Source organism: Artibeus jamaicensis, unplaced genomic scaffold, assembly GCF_021234435.1.
Source record: "Artibeus jamaicensis isolate MK-2021 breed Jamaican fruit bat unplaced genomic scaffold, CSHL_Jam_final contig_233, whole genome shotgun sequence".
In the NCBI taxonomy this organism is placed as follows: Eukaryota; Metazoa; Chordata; class Mammalia; order Chiroptera; family Phyllostomidae; genus Artibeus; species Artibeus jamaicensis.
In genome coordinates, this window is record NW_026521486.1 from 4,038,315 (window position 1) to 4,052,145 (window position 13,831).

At 48.0% G+C, this 13,831-nt stretch overlaps 1 protein-coding gene and 1 pseudogene across 2 annotated transcripts in view; both read left to right on the forward strand.

Annotated features, from left to right (window-relative positions):
* POLDIP3 (DNA polymerase delta interacting protein 3) overlaps positions 1–6,433 on the forward strand; it is a 30,751-nt gene extending 24,318 nt beyond the window's left edge. For both annotated transcript variants that reach the window (XM_037160374.2, XM_037160373.2), the window contains 2 exons: positions 3,163–3,229; positions 4,195–6,433. In XM_037160374.2, coding sequence (XP_037016269.1) covers positions 3,163–3,229; positions 4,195–4,372 — 245 coding nt within the window. In that variant the 3' untranslated portion in view covers positions 4,373–6,433. The remainder of the gene's footprint in view (positions 1–3,162; positions 3,230–4,194) is intronic.
* A 3,476-nt stretch (positions 6,434–9,909) lies between these two features.
* On the forward strand, positions 9,910–10,278 carry LOC119060188 (60S ribosomal protein L35-like; annotated as a pseudogene).
* Positions 10,279–13,831: the final 3,553 nt, after the last annotated feature.

The following is a 13,831-nucleotide window of genomic DNA, read 5'->3' on the forward strand; positions in this document are numbered from 1 at the left end:
GGGGCAAGAATAGCATGGGAAATATAGAATCTAAAGGACTTGAGACACATGGTCATAAACTAAAGGGGGGGTGATGGTGGGGATGGGGGGTAGGGTGGAGGGGAATAAAGGGGGAATAGAACAACTATAACAGCATAATCAATAAAAAATTAAAAAAAAAAAAAAGAAAAAGAAAGAGGGCCCTGGCTGGTGTAGCTTAGTAGATTGAGCACGGGTTGAGAACCAAAGGGTTGCTGATTCAATTCCCAGTCAGGGCACATGCCTGGGTTGCTGGCCAGGTCCCTCATGAGGGCCACGTGAGAGGCAACCACACATTGATGTTTCTCTCCCTCTCTTTCTCCCTCTCTTCCATCTCTCTAAAAAGTAAATAAAATTTAAAAAAAGAAGAGGGAAGAGGGAGGGAGAAAGACAGAGTGAAACGTGGACGCGCAAGAGAGAAATATCAGTTTACTGTTTCTTGCACGCCCCAAACTAGGGACCTGGCCCACAACCCTCCCTGCCAAGTGCCCTGACTGAGAATTGAACCTGCGACCATTTGGTTTTCAGGCCGATGCTCATTCCACTGGGCCACAACAGCCAGGGCATTTGTGTGTCTTCTTCAGAGAAATGTTTATTTAGAATCTTTGCTCACTTTTTAAAAAATTCTTGTTTTTATTATTTTTTTATTGATTTCAGAGAGAAGGGAATTGGGGGGGAGAAAGAGTGAGAAAAGTATTGACGTGAGAGAAGAACATCAGTCAGTTTCCTCCTGCACGTGCCCCACCTGGGGGCTGAACCTGCAACCAGGGCGTATGTCCTGGTGGGGACAGAGTCTGTGGGCCTTGGTGTGCAGACGACGCTCAACGGACTGAGCCACGCTGGACAGGGCTCTTTGCTCACGTCTCGAGTGGCCTTTTTTCTTGAGTTACCGGAATTTTTTATACATTCTTTTTTTAAAAAAACTTATTGATTGATTGATTTGAGAGAGGGGAAAGCAGTGGGGGGTGGGGGGACACATTAATTTGTTGTTCCACTTACATTTTCATTCATTGGATGATTCTTGTATGTGAACTGACTGAGGATTGAATCCACCACCTTGGTTTGTTGGGAGTTCTTTATATATTCTTCATATGAGTGTCTGAGATAAATGGTTTGTCAGTATTTTCTCCGATGAGGTGGTTTGTCTTTTCACTCTTAAAGGATGCATTTAGAGGGATGTATTTTCCTCTGAACACTGCATCAGCTACTTTCCGTAAGTTTTGACCTGCTGTGTCTTTATTTTCCTTCATCTCAAAGTATTTTCCGATTTCTTTTGTGATTTTCTTCTTGAGTCATTGGTTATTTAGGACTGTTTTGTTTTATTGCCGCATGTTTGTGAATTTCCCAGATTATCTTGTGAGTATTATGGACAATGTATATTTTGCTTCTGTTGAGTAGATGTCTGCTGGGTCTAGTTGATTTATAATGTTCAAGTCTCCTGTTCTTTGCTGGTCTTCTGCCTGGTCGTTCTACCCATTAGTAAACATGGAGCATGGAAACCTTCAACTGTCGTTCGTTTACATCCCCTTTCACTTCTGTTAGCTTTTGCTTCGTGTATTTGAGGCTGTTATTAGTTGAGTGTCTGTTTATGCTTGTTCTGATTGTTTTCTTCCTAGTGGATTCACCCTTTTATCAGTTGTAAAGTGCCCCTCTCCTCCCTTAGGGTTGCCGCTTGGGTGCTGAGTCTTCCTTTAGTGTCAGCCTTTGTGTTTTGAATCCGAAGTGTATCTTCTGTAGAGACAAGTGTATCAGAATCCATTTCAGATGAATACAAATTTAGTTCCAGTGAGAGACAGGAATGTTACGGTTCCATTCCCTCTCTTTGTGCTGCTGTTTCTTTTGGGCAGGGGCTGGGTTATTTGTTTTTTAAGAGAGTAAAGTTTTTATTCATTCTCCAAGAAAGTAGAGGGGCATGATGTGGAGACATGCATTGAGGGGTTGGAGCTTGGAGCTTTTATTGCATTATAATTTGATTTAAAAAGGGTGGGAGTCGCTCTTGTGTTGCCCCTGGGCTGTTGGGGTGTTGTGACCTGAGGCTGCAGCTTGGTTCAGGGTTATTTTCTGCCTTTGGCCGTAGCGAGATGTAAGTTCTGTTGTTTCCACTAATTTCCAGGCCGATCGCTGGCTGCGAAGGTGGGTGAGGAGGCGGCTGTCGTGGAGTCTGGAGAGACAGGAGGGTCGGGTCGTAGTCCTCTCTCCGACCCTCACAGAGACAGGGCTGGGGGCAGACCGGCTGCGCCTCCGCAGCCCACTGCTGCCCTCGTCACCACTCTCAGGAGGACAGAAGAGAGGGGGAATAGCGAGTGCCCCTGTTTGGGCCACCAAGATGTTAGGGCGGTCGGTGAAGAGGACTGGGAAAGCATTCATAGAGAGGAGAAGGCGTGGAGAGTGAAGGTCTTGTTCACGCTCCAAGAAAGGGGAGGGACATGGTGTGGGGAGATACAGCAGCCTGCTGGGTTTCTTTCAGTGTTGGAAAATTTTCCCAAAAAAGCCCTGGTGGGTGTGGCTCAGTGGATTGCGCACTGGCCTGTGAACCAAAGGGTCACCGTTCGATCCCCAGTCAGGGCACATGCCTGGGTTGCAGGCTGGATCCACAGTGGGGGCCACGTGAGAAGCAACCACACATTGATGTTTCTCTCCCTCCCTTTCTCCCTCCCCCCTCTCTAAAAATAAATAAAATCTTTAAAAAAAATTATCTTAATTACTGTTAGTCTCCTGATCACATTTTATATACAGTGGGAGTGCAGTACTCAGTACAGTTAATCTTTCACGGCTGAAGTAGAAGTCTAGACATGCACTTTTGAATCCTCTTTTCACTTCATTTCATACATAAACATTTCCCCTACTGATTGCTGCACAGATACGGTTGGATGCTGTTACGCTGAGTCCCCTTTCTCCCTCCTCTCCCACTCTGCTCCCCTCCTATGTGAAGCAAAGTCTGTTGCCACTTTGCTTCTCGGTGCTGTCATTGCCAAGGTGTGGCGGACCTCACGCCCTGGGGTTTGCTGCTGCAGCCTGGCAGCCGCATCCCTGTTGTGGAGCCAGGGCTGCTGGCGGCGGGTGTGTTGGCTCCGGTGTGACAGGGGCAGCCCTGTCCTTTTGCGTGAGGAGCTCACGGCGGAGCCTTTTCTTTTGGTTTTTCAGGGCAGCCAATGAAGTGCAACCTTCACATGAACGGGAACGTTATCACCTCAGACCAACCCATCCTGCTGTAAGTTCCAGAGGCAGCGGTGCTGGGAGCGGGCTTTCTCCCCGCTTGCTCTGCAGGATGACCTCTTTATCCGAGGGGTACACTGTCTGCCTCACAGCCCCACGCAGTCTAGTTCCTGTGCTCCAAGGGCAGTCTGTCAACCAGGGTGCTTAGATTTGTGCGAAGTGGCTTGTCTCGTTATTACCGCAGGGATTGGCCTCACAGGGGCTGACGTTAAGACCTGTTCCCAGCCTAGTAATCTAGAAACATCTGAGAAGAAAGTGGAGAGCAAGCCGGATGTGCCCCTCTTTGCAAAACTGGGTGCTTTGTCCAAGGGAATGGACAGTTCCACCTCCTGTGGTCGACTTCGCTGGAGCCAGTGCTTCTTGCTGCCACTTGGTTTGTTTCGCACACCTGCGTGCGCGTGCCTGGCCCAGGACAGAGATGCGTAGAATGTCTAGACTGACAGGACACCCTTTATGAGGAGGCCGAGACCCCGGGAGGGTATTAGACTAGCCGGGGTGGGCAGGGCAGTGCAGAGCAGGCCCGAAAGAGACCGCAGTTTAGGAAGACCAAAATGTGGACCCCGGATACTGAATTGTGTAATTTGGACAAGTTTCTTAAACTTGTATTCCAGAACTAAGTTGTATTCTGAAAAGTGTGTCTCCTATGGCTTAGTAAGTTTGGGAACCACGGGGCTAAGCAGGGTTAAGTTGATCTCTTTGCTTCAGGACTGCTCGGCATGTTTAATGCACTGGTGTGTGTGTAGCCCTCCCTGAGGGACATGCGGTGCTTTCTACACCTAAAACTTCTTGGCCCAGGAGAAACAGTCTGGCCACGGCTGGGCCTCGGCCCCCCCTAGGATGCCTCTCGGTTTTCTCATCAGCGAGTTGGAGAGGGTTGTAGGCTACAGGTGCTCAGTAAATGGGGGTCCCTCCCTGTTTGGGGGAAACTGACAAGCTTTGACTCTCCACTGCTCCCCACAGACGGCTGAGTGACAGCCCCTCGGTGAAGAAGGAGAGTGAGCTTCCTCGCAGGGTGAACCCTGCCGCCTCGTCCCACCCTCCCGCCGAAGTGGACCCGGACACCATCCTGAAGGCGCTCTTCAAGTCCTCGGGGGCCTCCACGACCCCACAGCCCACAGAGTTCAAGATCAAACTCTGAGTAGGGAGTGAGGCAGCCAGAGGGGGCGCAGAGGAGAGCAACTCTGCTTCCCAAAGCGACGCTGGTGACCAGTGGGCCGTGGGGCTGGAGCCCCTCGCAGGGGGTAGAGAGCTTCCTCGCTGGACGGGACTGCCTTTCTGTGACGTGTTCTCCCCTGTGCTCCTTGTACGTTAACATTCCCTGTAGTGTGTTTCTTCTCCCTCCACCTCCTCACCAAGGTAGGTTCGTGTTGCTCAGAGTGTCTCTCCTACTGACCTCGGCCCCAAACTGATTTCTTATCTGGAAATACGTCCTAAATTCTCCGTGTGACTTTCTTGTGGCTCTGTGGCATATGGGGCGGGGCTATTCGAAGGACACTCCTTTCTCCAGGGGTAAGGGGCTCGCCTTCCATTTGTATTTTTTAACTTTGCAAACAAAATGGAGAATGGAAGCCTCTGCCATCCTGATGGGGGCCAGGTCAGCTCCAGAGCTGTGCCACCACCCGCCCGGTGGGTGGACGTGGCCAGCATGGGCGTCAGCTCACAGGCCTCTCAGCCTTTCAGCACAGTGTGGCCTGCGGAGGGCCCTGCTGGTGAGCGTGGTGGCGTGGGGGGCACTGCTGCTCTGCTGGGAAGAGGGCGCCCCAACGTTTGGCCTGAGGGTCCGCACTGCCCCAGGCGATACCCAAGGCAATCCCTGGGTCACATCTCCCATTCCCACTGGGTTATGTCAAGGAGGGCCCCCACTCCCGCCAGCTCTTGTGGCCTCTGGTTGTCACTGCTGAGAGGGTTTGCATCGCTGGTCCTTCAACCTAGGCTGATCAGCCTAGTGCTAATCACATCCTGATTTTGCTTTCCCCTAGTTCTGTGACATGGGGTTTGGAGGGTTATTGAAAGGGGAGATGTTGGGCTTGCTCCTGGCGCTTTCTTTCTGGTCTTGGATATCTATAGGACAATAGTTAGGAGTGCTGAGAGCAAATGTGATCGTGACCACCGAGGGGCACGATCTCCATCATTATAAGTGACCCGTCTGTCAGTGACCAGAGAGAGATCCCTGCCTTGGCAATAGCGGGGAGGGGAGTGGTGGGTGGTGAGGAGGGATGGAGAGAGTAGAGCAGCCCTTCCAGGCAGGCAGTGGGTCAGTCCCTCAGCGTGATTCCAGGGAGCCAGGCAAATCTGTAGAACCCAGGGCAGCTCTGACAGTATTGCTCCAGAGACATTATCTGTCCTCCACCAGTTTTTTTGGACTGTAAAGGGCCAAGCTGACAAAGCCAGAGAGAGTTGGGGAGCGGGATTCTGGGAGCTCTGCAGAGGCAGCAGCAAGATTTGTGAAAGGCACAAGCCTAGAAAAGAAAGGGGGCTGAGGCACTGAGAACCTCCGTTTGGGGCCAGCGCAGTGAAGAAAAACCCAGACAGTCATGTTTCCACGGAGGTAAATCTGTCAGACAGGAAAGACCTGGGGTTTGAGCCCGCCCTCCAGTTCTGAGGTTGCCCAGGTCAGTCCGAGGAATGTGCCTGGTGGTGCTCCACTTCCCTGTTCTTAGAGGGTGCAGGTTTTGTTCCCTTCTTCCCCTTTGAATGGGTGCACATTTAATTCTCAGCAGCTGGAAGACATTCCTCCTACACTTTCCTGAAACTTCTTGGCCCAGGAGAGCACCTGAGACAGTAAGACCTGATCTCGCAGGTCTGAGCCCAGTCTGGCCACGGCTGAGCCTTGGCTCCAAAAGGTGGTTGGAAACATCCTGCCCACCGGTTCTTCCCTCCCCTCCCTCCAGTCCCATGCCAGCTGCTCTGTTGCCAGAGTTCGCTGAGCCAGCTGCAGCCCTGGCCATCTGGACCTGATCCTTGGGACGGCCGTGTGGTCCATTGTGGGAAGAAGCCTGTCCGCCTCCTCTGGTCTGGATGGCATCGTGGAAAAGAGGGAAGAGAAGGCGGTGGGCCAGTCCTGTGTCCTTAACTTGCTACTTCCCTACATTTTTCCATCTTGTGTCTCTTCTGTTCAAAAGAAGAGGAAGAGGCCTTAAGGGATGGAGGAGACTCTGTTACTTAATACATTTCTGAATAAATGTTTGTTATTCCTACCTTTGAGCTGTTGTTTCTTCATAGATTTTACTAAGTGGCCTTGTGGTTCTTGGGATCAGAAACAGGCAATGGCCTTTGCTTTGCATTCACTGACTCTGGGCTTGGAGTTGCTCACAGCATGCCTGCCCCCGAGTCTGCGCGTCTGAGGAAAGGGGCGGGGCACTGTGGGGGCACCAGGCACGGGCTCACGTCCTCCGGGGCCCAGTGCCTCGCTGGGTGTTGGGCATGGTTGGCTCCAGCAGAGCCTTGGGCCTGGGCAGAATGGTGCTTTTTGTCTTGGTTTAAAGAAGTTAAACACAGAAATTTAACCTCTTAGAGCAACTGTGCATTGGGGGAAAATCTTTTTAATGTAGTAAAATACACAGACATTGTATTGACTTAACCGTTCTTCAGTACACAGTGCATTGGTATTACATACACACACAGTGTTGTACAAGCCTCGCCCCATCCGTCCCTGTAAAGCTTTCATCTCAGAGCCGCTGCTCTGTACCCACTAGACGCTAACGCCCCGTCTGCCTTCCGCCGGCCTGACGACCACCACTCCACTCTCTGTCTTTGTGATTGTAATTGCTCACACAAGTGTGGCTATACGTATTTGTCTTTTTCTGGTGGCTGCTTTTCACTCGACATGTCTTCAAGGTTCATCTGTGTGGTAGCATGTGTCAGAATTTTCTCCCTTTTTAAGGCTGAATAATATTCCATTGTGTCTGGACACCACATTTTGCTTATCCAGCTGTCCATTGAGGGACCTCAGGTTGCTTCTGCATGGTGGCTATTGTGAATAATGCTGCTGTGCCCGCAGTTTACAGATAACTCCAGACCCTACTTCCAACTCCTTGGGGCATTCACCCAGAAGTGGAGTTGCTGTATTCTATGTTAATTTTATTGTTAATGTTGTGAGGAATCATTAATCTCCACAACAGCCGCACCATTTGACATTTCCAAAATGAAACACTTCCACTTCTGGGAAGAGGAAAATGGTTGGGGACCTTGGAACCCAAGGAACGACTCCCACTGAGTTCCCCGAGTTTTGGTTTTGCTTGACGTATCCCAGATTGTGTGCTGGAGAAGCAAGCAAGCAAACCCCCCAAGGACCTGAAAAGGGAAGCAGACTGAGAACCAGCCCAGAGCTTCACCAGCAAAGGCCAGATTAGGAGCCTTGACTTCCAGCCTCCCTGCTGTATGGGGGTACCCCAAAATCTCTTGCTGGGGTGGTGCCAGGCCAAGTGAAAAACTGGAATGTCTGGTTCCTATCAGCAGAGGCCACATGAGGAGAGGTGAGGCACCCCAGCCCCTTCCAACCCAGGTGCTAACAGCAGATGTGTGGTGGGGTGATAGCCCTCACTCCGCCCAGAAGTCACTAGGAGACACTGCCACCCGGGTACCAGCACGCCTCGTGAGGAACCCAGACACCCCGCACCGGGCAGCAATGAAGTGCTGTTCGTCCCCGTCACAGACGGCCCACTGCCGAAGCTTGAAGTAGATCTGGGGTACTCAGAATACCCGAGACGTCCACACTTCAGGGGAAAGTCACTCACACTGAGGACCAGGAAGATGGCAACTTGGAGGAAAGACAGTTGACGCAGTATGAAAATGTCAGATATGGTGGAATTACCTGACAAGGATTTAAAAGCAATAATTATAAAAGTCAAGACATTATGGGACTTCTGCCAAGATGTAGGCATAGGTGGATACGCCGTGCTTCCTCACACAACCATGTTTAAAGACAACAAAATATTAGCAACAGAAAACACAGCCAGAACACAGAAAATTGAACTTTTCGGAAGTCTGATAACAATGAATGCTTCAGCCTGACCAGTAAGAGGGGCGAAACCGGCAGCTGGCGGAGCGGGGTTGCACAGGAAAACTCGGTCAGATGGGCTCAGGAGTGCGGATCCCTGGTGTGGGGTTGCAAAGGGCAGACCCAGTGAGTGACCCAGTGAGTGACCCGCGGATCTGGCAAGGGCTCTGGGCAGCGTGTTGACTGTGGTGCCGCATTACTGCGCAGATAGACTGGCAAGGGAGTAGGCAGTGAGACGGGACCAAGTGGGCCTCAGCGGCAGGCACCAGCAGAGAGGGCCACCATTTCCCCACTCTGACCCCGCCCCCACATACAGCACCACAACCCAGTGACCTTGCCCTGGTGGCCACGCCCGGCCCCTAAGGCTCCACTCCTCATACTTAACAGGCTCGAACAGACCAAAAATGGCTCAAGAAGATCTCAAAGCCCCAGAGCCCATAACTCTAAGCGATGAAGAAATAGCAAAACTTTCAGATGCACAGTTCAAAACTGGTCATCAGGATGCTCACAGAACTAGTTGATTTTAGTCACAAATTAGAGGAACATATGAAGGCTAAACTAATTGAAATGAAGGGAACTACACAGGAAACCAATAGTGATGAAAAGGAAACTGGGTTTCACATCAAGGGAGTGAACCAGAAAGAAGGAAAAAATGACTGAACAGGAAAATATGAAGAAACAAAAATTCAAAAAAATGAGGAGAGACTTACGAACCTCCAGGACATCATTAAATGCTCCAACATCTGAATTATAGGGGTACCAGAAGGGGGAAAGGAACAGCCACCAGTGGAAAACTTATTTGAACAAATAATAAAGGAAAATTTTCCCCAATCTGGCAAAAGAAATAGACTTCCAGGAAATCCAGGAAGCTCAGAGTCCCAAAGAAGTTGGACCCAAGAAGGAACACACCAAGGCACATCATCATTACATTAGCCAAGATTAAAATGAAGGAGAGAATCCTAGAAGCAGCAAGAGCTAAGGGGACAGTCACCTACAAAGGAGTTCCCATCAGATTGTCAGCTGATTTCTCAAAAGAGACCTTACAGGCAAGAAGGGGCTGGAAAGAGGTATTCCAAGTCATGAAATCCAAAGACCTACAACCAAGATTACTCTATCCAGCAAAACTTTCATTTAGAATGGAAGGACAGATAAAGTGCTTCTCAGATAAGATCAAATTCAAGGAGTTCATCATCACCAAGCCCTTATTATATGAAATGTTAAAGGGACTTATCTAAGAAAAAGAAGATAAAAAAAAATGAACAGTGAAAGGACAGCAAACGCACAGTTATTAACAATCACATCTAAAACGAAAGCAAACTAAAAGGACAGCTAGATCAGGAGTGGAAACATAGAAATGAAGATCACATGGAGGATTTAGCAACAGGGGAGTGGGAGAAGGAGAAGGGGGGAGAAGGTACAGAAAATAAGTAGCATAGACGGTAGGTAGAAAATAGGGGGGCAAGAATAGTATGGGAAATAATGAATCTAAAGAACTTGAGACACATGGTCATAAACTAAAAGGGGGGAATGGTGGGGGTGGGGGGTGCAGGGTGAAGGGGAATGAAGGGGGGAAATAGAACAACTGTAATGGCATAATCAATAAAGTAAAAATTAAAAAAAAATTATGAACACACTTCAGCTCTCTCTCTCCTGGCAGGCGGCAGTGGTTCGTTCAGACATGGCCGAAATTAAGGCTCGAGACCTTTGCGGCAAGAAGAAGGAGGAGCTGCTCAAACAGCTGGACAACCTAAGGGTGGAACTGTCCCAGCCGCGTGTCACCACAGTGACAGAGGGCGTGGCTTCCAAGCTTTCTAAGATCTGAGTTGTTGGCAAATCCATCGCCCATGTTCTCACTGTCATTAACCAGACTCAGAAAGAGAACCTTAGGAAATTCTACAAGGGCAGGAAGTACAAGCCCCTGGATCTGTGGCCCAGGAAACCCCGGGCCGTGCGCCGCCGGCTCAGCAAGTGTAGACTTGAAGACCAGGAAGCAGCAGCGGAAGGAGCGGCTGTACCCGCTGCAGAAGTACGCGGTCAAGGCCTGAGCATCACAGGGTCAATAAAGCACAAACTGGCTCAAAAAAAATTATGAACACACTTCAAACAAGTAAATAAAAATCTCAGCAAAGAAATAGGAAATAGAACCATTTCGAGTTGAAAAATAACAAGAAAAACAATGGGGGAAAACAGTGAGCTGAGGTAAAGCTATAGAAATTACACAAGCTGAACAACAGAAATAACTTCAGGGACCTCTAACAAGAAATCTAAAATCTGTCATCAGTCCCAGGAGGAGAGAAAAAAGGAAGAGCTTAAAGAGTTGAAGAAATTATGGCTGTAAACTTCCTAGAAATAGCAAAAGATAAAAACCTGCAGATTGAGGCAGCTCAGGGGAACCCATATAAGATAAATCTAAAGAAAGTCCCACCAGGACACATCATAAGAAAAGGGCAGTTTTCAGACTTCTGAAAACTAGAGACAAAATATCTTGAAAGCAGCGAGAGAAATGTTGCCTTGTGTGTAGGAAACAGTAATTTGAATGACAGCAGACTTCTCATTAGGAACCAGGAGTTCAGAAGGAATGGCACGCTTTTCGAGTATTGCAAGAAAAATACTGACTAAAAATCCACTTCTAGCAAAAATATCCTTCAGGAATTAGGGTGAATTTAGACATTATCAGATGAAGGAAAGCTAGGAGAATTTGTTGCCAGCACACCTGTCCTGAAAGAATGGCTCAGGAAGTTCTCCAAGAACCCTGGCTGGTGTAGCGCAGTGGATTGATTGAGCACTGGCCTGCAAACCAAAGGGTCACCAGTTTGATTCCCAATCAGGGCACATGCCTGGGTTGCAGGCCAGGTCCCCAGTGGGGGACACACGTTGATGTTTCTCTCCCTTTTTCTCCCTCCCCTTCTCTAAAAACAAGTAAATCTTTTTTAAAAAGTTCAAGAGACAGACTCATAGATAAACAGCAGTCTGACAGCTGTGTGTGTCTGTCTGTGTGTCTGTGTGTGTGTGTAGGGGTAGATTTGTGAGGTAGAGGGATTGAGGAAAAACAAAAAGCCCTATTGAGGCCATTCGGCTGTTAAAGTGTCACCCCACACACCAAGTTTTCAGTTTTATCTCCTGGCAGGTCACGTGCAAGAATCAACCAAGGAATGTATATCAAATAAGTGAAACAACAAATCATTCTTTCTCTTTCTCTTCCTCTTCCTATCTTTCTCTAAAATAATCAATTTAAAAAAATTTAAACCTATATGCAGATTAATGGGATGGAATGGACAGTCCAGACATAGAGCCCCACCCACCTGGTAGTTTAATTTTCAACAAGGTGCCAAGACAACTGAGTGACAGAGTACTCGGTTCAATAAACGGTTCAAAGATAACTGGATACCCACAAAAAATAATTCATCAAAATTAAACGCATCTTTGCTTTAATGGATGAATTTAATGAAGGAAAGAGACAACCTACAGAAGAAAATACTTGCAAATCATAATTCTGTTGAAGGAATTAAATCCAGAAAAAACTCTTACCTCTCAAATGATAAAAAGACAACCTAACTGGGCAAAGGATTTCAGTAGATATTTCCAGGAAGGGAGGGAGGGAGGGAGGAAGAAAAAGACAAGTGGCCACTGAAAATACGCAAAGAGGTTCAAATCTTTTGGTCATCAAGAAATGCGAATCAAAATGCCAAGAGACACCCTGGCAAGTAGGATGGCAACAATCAGAGTTGGACCCTAAGAAGTATTGGTGGGATGTGGAGAAGGTGGAGCCCTCATGCATCGCCGCTGAAAGTATAAAATGGTACAGCCACTTTGGAAAAAAATTTGGCAGTTTTCCAAACAAAATTAAACAATTGCTATATGACCCAGAAATCCCACTCCTACTCAATACCCAAGGAAACTTAAAAATGACTGTACAAAATTTTACACAAATGTTGATAGCAACATTATTCATTACAGCCAAAATTATAAACGACCCAAATATTCATTGATAGATGAGTGGAAAAGAGCACTGTGGACCATCCATCTGTGGACAGAAGAATGTTCACACCTGTAGGAAATTTTATGAGTTTATTAGAGGTATTTGGGCAAACTGAAGATAGGCCCAGAAGTAAGCTTGGAATAGATTGAGAAATGCCCCAGAAGATGGCAGTTTGGCAGTCCTTTTTATGCGTTCAAAATCCAAGGAGGAAACACAAGAAAGATGACAAATCCACTGATGGTGGGTGAAGGAGAGGAATAAAGCAAAGCAGGAAATCTTTAGAATTAGATAAAGTCAAATTAAGAGAACATGCACAGTAAATACAGATGAAATACAACAAAATCATATGCTCCATTGAGGGGCCTGAAAAAGAGGATTACTGCGACATTTCAAAAGTGTGTTAGCCTAGACACACGAAACCAGAGCTGGCTTAGGGCAAAGGTGCACATTTTACCAAGGAAGCTGGAGGCCTGGGGACTACCCATGGCCTGCCCTGTTAGGGATTTATGATCAGATCTCCCTGTGTGGTCACTTTTGGTTGCTGAGCTTGTCAGATTCACTTCGTAGTTCCTTGGTCATTCACTACACAGCCATGTGCCCTGACAGAATAGTGTTGGCAGCCTATGGGTTTGCAGGACAACGCCCAAGCCAGTGAGGCACACCAGTCATGGTACATATACTGTAAAACAGTTACTGTTCTGTGTGTATTCTATCTCAATAAAACATAGAAACATTACTGACTGAATCAACAAAAATACTGCCTCACTACGCTGCAGTTTCAGCACGACAGCAGAGAGGACTGCTGTTTCCTCCACGTGTTCACTCCTGTGGCTTCATTTCATCAGTTCAGCTGCGGCGAGAACATCCAACGCACCTTCACGCAGGTGACCATCGCCTGAGCTGCAGCGTCCCTTCCCATATGCAATCTCACATTCAGAACTATAGAGTGAGCTTTTCCACGTGCCCGGATCCCAAGAGGGTGGAAGCTATGAGCATCCCTCCTGTGCTTCAAAACCCCAGTATAGGACTTCTATCACGTTCTGTTGTCAGAGCAAGTCCCAAGTATAGCCACATTCAAGAGGGCACGTAGACTGCACCTACTCATGCAAGGAATGGCCATCTTAGTTTAAAAATCTCTTAACAGCCCTGGCTGGTGTGGCTCAGGGGATCAAGTGCTGACCTTTGAATTAAAGGGTCGCCACTTCAATTCCCAGTCAGGGCACATGCCTGGGTTGCAGGCCAGGTCCCCAGTGGGAGACATATGAGAGGCAGCCACACACTGATGTTTCTCTCCCACTCTTCTTCCCTTCCCCTCTCTAAAAAAATAAAATATTTAAAAAATAAAATCTTTAAAAAAATTGCCCACAGATGCCATTTGGACATGAAATTACTGGACCTTTGCTTCCAACAACAACCAGAACCAGGTAATATGGAAAAGCCTCCCCCTCCATACACCTAGAAACTCTTCACATAACAAACAACCTTCCTTCCATGGCTGTGCACCCAGGAAAATAAGAATGCTCCAGGCACAAAAATGAAGAGTCCGCACACTGGAACCTTAAGTTAGATCGAAGCTATGGCTGCCACAAAAATATCTGTTGGTCACCAAGGACTTAACC